The 6000-nt window shown below is 42.5% G+C and overlaps 1 protein-coding gene across 7 annotated transcripts in view; it reads left to right on the forward strand.

Annotated features, from left to right (window-relative positions):
• Window positions 1–5131, forward strand: part of IKZF2 (IKAROS family zinc finger 2) — a 109583-nt gene extending 104452 nt beyond the window's left edge. For all 7 annotated transcript variants that reach the window (XM_027735671.2, XM_027735670.2, XM_027735673.2 and 4 more), the window contains one exon: window positions 4298–5131. In XM_027735671.2, the coding sequence (XP_027591472.1) occupies window positions 4298–5022 (725 nt within the window). In that variant the 3' untranslated portion in view covers window positions 5023–5131. The remainder of the gene's footprint in view (window positions 1–4297) is intronic.
• Window positions 5132–6000: the final 869 nt, after the last annotated feature.

The raw sequence follows: 6000 nt of genomic DNA on the forward strand, positions 1-6000 counted from the left end.
GGGAGCACTGCTCTACTGACAAGCCACATACAGCTTTATGAGCTGGTAAACTTGGCCCCACCACAGCAGGTTTCCCTGGTGGTGTCTCAGCAAGCTCTATGGGTTCCTGCGGGCTGGGATCACCAGGGGCAGGAGTTAAACACACTGACACTTCAGCTGGTGCTTCTGAACCTCGGAGACCTTACAGCCTCAAAAGGAAGAAGGGCAGTTCACACCTCACTCTTTTTTCTCCCAGCTTGTCCACAGAACAGAGCTGTGTTTGCAGTGCCTCACAGAGGTTATCTGTGCAGGGCTGGAGACCGGATCCAGGAGGGCTAGAGATCTTACTGCCCTCCCTAAAATCCTGGCATACCCAGCATACACTGCTCCCATAAGCAGTGCAGCTTGCTCATGACCAGGATACCTCACAACTGAGGCAAGCCACTGTTTGGATGGTATAAATTGAATCAGTTTTTGGAAGCTGTAGATGGTAGTTTTTTTTCAGACCAGAAAAGTTATTTTACTTGTCCACTCATGTGCCATTGACCATCTGTTGTTGTTGTCTTCAGAGGTAAATTTACTGATGGGAAATCCTTGCCTGAGAGATGCACATTATTATTCTCTTCAGCAGGTTATACTATCTTGTTAGATAAACATGTTTTGTCTATAGGTCTAACAGATTATTTTGGTATTCCATTTTTCTGGGACTAGGAATTCCAGATTTCATTTTTTATCCAGATCTAGCTGTAGGAGAAAAAGTGTCCTCTGTCATACTTACTAGATCATATTTTTCTGCCTTTTCTGATCTTTAATGATATCACAGTGTTGGAGTTGAATAACAGCAGTCTTCACTTTGCTGCCTTTTTTTTTTCCACCATGACCTCACTTTTCTTCCCTTTTTCTCCCCAATGAAATATTGTTCAACTCCATCAGGAAGAACTTGTTAATGGTTCTCTTGCTTGCAGGAAATTTTCCTGTGCATACTGCAAGTATGGCACTTGTCCAAAACAACTTAATGGTGTTTATGAGAAGGTCATGTAAGCATAAGCTAAAATCTTTGCATGCTACATCTATCAATGCTTTACTGCTCTTTCTGATCAGCAATCTCCAAGGGACCGTGGTTATGGACCACAGTCTCTACTCTGGCTGAATTTTGAGGAGGAAAGGAAACAGCATACAGCAAATAGGATTAATTTCTGTGTGAGAGATGTGGTTATGTATCTGCTGTTGAGGTAGTAGTCTTACCAAACCTGTTGAAATCGTGGAGGCAGAAAGTATAACTTATGAAGTGCAGGAGTCTGAGTACTTCTTTTTGCCTCTCGTTCAATGAGGGAGAGGCAGACACCAGTTAAATTAAAAGCAGACATCTTCAGGCTGATCGTGTGGAGCAGATTCATGTATTTTCAGTTTGAATGTGGTGCTTGCTCTCACAGAGTGTCACTGAGGTTAAGAACTGGCAGGATGCAAAACAAGACATTTATGTGGCTTACAATAAGACTATGGTTGTTAGAGTAAAAATTAAAAATACACAGTTATCTCAGAACAGATGAAGATCAACCAACATCAAAATTACAGTCAGCTTCCACTTAATGGGAGTCAGGGAGAAATTTAGCCAGGGGTTAATTCTGTAATGGCTTTCTCCAGGATTTTTTGCAGCTTTCTCCCAAGTGTCCAGTGCTGCAGCAGCTTTAGCTACTTGATGAGATGGACTGCAGGTATCACAGGACAGCTATGTCTGTGTGCTTTTGTCTGGCTTCAAATACCTGCTTTGAGGGTTATTTGAATGTCATATGAGAGACTGACATGAGAGACTGTTTCTTCATCTACTTCACTAATGTAGGGCAAGAATAAATAGAATTTGAACATAGTTTTACATGAAAATTCAGAATAATTAGTCCGATTAGTTATTTTTAAGTGTAGATTTGGCTAAAGAGGAATTTAATTTGGAAACCACACTGTAGTGGTTTGTTGGACTGTTTGTCCAGCTTCTGAGCTCATATTTGTTGGTTCCTTCCAATGTTGTCATTTATTTTACTTTTTTATGTCATGCTCCATTTCTAAGGCTCTGAGATCTTTGGAACTGGATCATAATTAAAGGAATAAATAATTCAGGTCACTGGCAATTTACAGCTTTCTCTGCTGTCTGTGCTGGAGTAACTAAACATGGATGATAAAAGGAATCAAAATAAGGTTTGCATCGTTTATCCAAGTAGTCCATAAAGGATAGATAATGTTTCTTGATCTCTACAGCCTACAAAGAACTGACAGTGTCTTTCTTGGCTGAATCAGACCCTCAGCAGATCCATTTCTTTATTCAAGCACGGGAATGACCACAGCAGGTGACAGGGACCATTTCCATTTTCATTGCTTTCTTCCACTGTGACAAAGACACCAAATGCCTCCTGGAGCTGTCCTCCAGTCCCACTTTGGCCCCACTTGGGAAGGAGCTGCACTGTTTCCTGGGAGGCTGGAGCCTTGCCCTGTTTCAGAGCTGCCCATCCCATCTGCAGCAGGGCAGCCATCACAGACTGCCAGAGCACAGCAGAAACATGAAAAGAGGTGTGATGGCAAGAATCATCCACGTTAGATTACCTAGACCATCGTTGTAGCAGGGAAATGTTGTGAGGTACACAGTTGGAACGGTTGGTCCACTTGAAAGCATGTGAACAGTACTGCTGAAGAGAGTAAGAATATTAATGTGCTTCACTTTAGACTTATATTTAATTACCTTGCTAATCAGGGCTAAGTTCCCAAGCAGAAGTGATGCATCATCTCTAAGGATTACATGGCTGTTCTATATGCATCACTTTAGAATAAGTCACACTGAGTGGACTGAATTACTACAGTCAAAAATGAAATGTGGAGTGATAGCTATGTCGAAATGTACTAATGCAGTTTGGAAGAGATTTTGGATTACAGTTCTGTTTCTTATGGTGTTTTATACACGTTGCGTTCCAAGCAATTTTGGCAAAAGGTGATAGAATATTCTTGAGTAATTTAATTCTTGGATAGCCAGACCAGTTGTAAGTAGCAACTCCTTGAATTTATTAACTTACACTATTGAAAAAAAATCTGGTTTTATGTACCGAGGCAATGAAGTAGCAAAGACAATAGAAACCAACCAAAATTTATCAGACTTCATAAAATCGCCTTTAAAAGTTAACTGTGAACAACCAGCTAATATTTGTATGTGTGAACACCCATGAGCACGTACATCTTGTATCACATACATATAACCTTTTCTATTTAAAAAGAAGTTATTACATGAAACTTTCCTTGTACAGCCACTCCAAAGCCATCACTGGAAAAGCAGTTGTGCTGAGCCCTGATGTAAGTAGTGGAGAGCTTCTTACAAGGAGAGCTGTGAGATGTAACATGCTGCCCTGTGACTGCCCCAATGTACCAGCACGTGGTTCTGGTTTCACACATTTGTAATGCCATTGATGTAAAAAGGTTACAAGGATGTGAATTTGGATTCACACAGTGAAGAATCAGCCAGCTTCAGCATCGTTATGTACTTATTTAGCCTGTGTCAATGAACAGTGCTTTTGCCTTTTACCAAAAGCTGTACATGTGGTTTCTCTATTTGTTTTCTTGCCTAAATAGACACTGGGAAGGGAAGTCTGTGTGTGTGTGTGTGTGTGTGTGTGTGTTTTGCTCAGTCCAAAAAGGATAGAATCTTTTATTTGAAGGGGGGGAAACTAGAAAGATCAGCCTCCAGTGCTCCTGTAACTTGCTCCGTTCTTGACTACCTGCAGTCATTTTACATTTTTTTCCACTGGCTAAAGGATTTACATATTGTGGCTCTGAAGGCAGCACCATAACAGCCCCCTGTACCTGTTGTTTTGGTTTCTCACTAGGCAGCCCTGTTGTAAGGTAGATATGATGCGCCTTGGACTGTAGGAGATGTGTGGTACTGCTTCCTTGAATTTTGGGGAAAGTATGTCTAATGGCATCAACTGTCAGACCTTATTGACCTCAGTATTTCAGTCCCATTATCTACCAGTTAACTTGTGTTTCCCAACTTAAAGCACGAGCGCAGTCAGGCACAGTGAAAGGTTTGGAATTGCTCTGGAAGTCACTGCAGCTGCATGCATCACCTGGAATAAAACAAAAAAAAAGCTGTTGGTGAGGTTGCTGTTTTACCCATCCGAGGACAGGAGCTTTGTAGGAGGTTAGTAAACAAGCAGAAGATTAAGTTTAGACTCTGGAATAATTTCACCCCAGGTCAGGGGTTTTCCGTCCCTCTCTACCCCTTTTAAGTGACATGTTGGAGGGATTACATTGATTTTCCTCATGCATTTCTCTTGTCTCGTAGGTGAAAAGCTCATGAGATTTGGCTATCCAGACATCCCCTTTGATATGAACCTAACCTACGAGAAGGAGGCTGAGCTGATGCAGTCTCACATGATGGACCAAGCCATCAACAATGCAATCACCTACCTTGGAGCTGAGGCACTTCACCCCCTGATGCAGCACACACCAAGCACAATTGCAGAGGTGGCGCCGGTCATCAGCTCAGCTTACGCTCAGGTCTATCATCCCAACAGGATAGAAAGGCCCATCAGCAGGGAAACAGCCGACAGTCACGACAACAACATGGATGGCCCGATCTCCCTCATCAGACCAAAGAGTCGAACCCAGGATAGAGAGGGCTCCCCCAGCAATAGCTGCCTGGATTCTACTGACTCAGAGAGCAGCCACGATGACCGCCAGTCCTACCAAGGAAACTCTGCCTTAAATCCCAAGAGAAAGCCAAGCCCGGCTTATATGAAGGAGGACACCAAGGCTTTGGATGTCACAAAAGCTTCTAAGGGCTCTTTAAAGGATATCTACAAGGTGATCAACGGAGAAGGGGAGCAGATTAGGGCTTTCAAGTGCGAGCACTGTCGGGTCCTTTTCCTGGACCATGTCATGTACACCATCCACATGGGCTGCCACGGCTACCGGGACCCTCTAGAGTGCAACATCTGTGGCTACCGGAGCCAGGACCGCTATGAGTTCTCGTCGCACATAGTCCGAGGGGAGCACACATTCCGCTAGGCCTTCTCATCCAAAGGGGACTCGTATGAAGTAGAAGAACTGCACATGAAGAAATACTGCACTTACAATCCCACTTTTCCTCGGACATTGAAACGCCTATTTTGTTGTTGTTGCTGTTGTTGTTGTTGCTGTTGTTTAATTATTATTATTAACCTTATTTTTTGTGGACCCAACCTCATTTGCTCTGCCCAGCTTAAGAATAGAAAGAAGGAAGGGAAGGGATAAAAGAGGGGTTTGTTGTTGCCATCACTTTCTGGGGAGTGACCTGTGTCGCTTTCTGTGGGAATTGGAAGGCAGTCCGTGTCTGTCTCAGTCAGTTGTACACCATGTCCTATTTTGGGATATCACTCAACCCTTCTAGGTGCTTTCAAGTCCCAACAAGATGCCACTCATTTACAATTTCAGAGGAATAGGTAGAAACATTTCAGAGGAGAGTGTTTTTCTAACGTGTAGTTACTGTGCGGGGTCTTGGTGGCTGGAGAAGAGGGGGGGAACTTTATTCTGCGGAATGAACAATTATTTTTAAAGCAAAACTGTTAGGGAGTTAGGAGCATGAATCAAAGTTACTTTCAAGGGAGAGCTGTTTTCCTGGGTTCAGTGTGTATTGCCCCTCTAGAATGTAAATAAATTATAAAAAAAAGAAAAAAAAAAGGAAATGTATGTCTTAACACTGTACCACATTACAGCAGTTTAGTTTCATAAGTCTGAGGGCCTTCTGTGGTGAGTCTGAGGCTTTGTATTATTATTTTCCTTAACTTATGAAGCACCTTTTTTAGGATTGTTTGTATTCTGTTACTCCATGCCTATGTGTTGTCTCACTGGCTTCTAAGAGACCTAACTTTTAAGAGAGAGCATTTAGGAATAACATTTAAACTTGCTTTTAGGACAGTAAGTGGCCTAGGAGTGGGTGAGAGTCTGTAGTTTACTCAAGAGGTTCTGCTGCTCTTCTGAAATAATTTCGGTTTAAAATGATGGATT

Source organism: Pipra filicauda, unplaced genomic scaffold (genome assembly GCF_003945595.2).
Source record: "Pipra filicauda isolate LSUMZ 115617 unplaced genomic scaffold, ASM394559v2 scaffold21_size4447388_pilon, whole genome shotgun sequence".
NCBI classification, from domain to species: Eukaryota; Metazoa; Chordata; class Aves; order Passeriformes; family Pipridae; genus Pipra; species Pipra filicauda.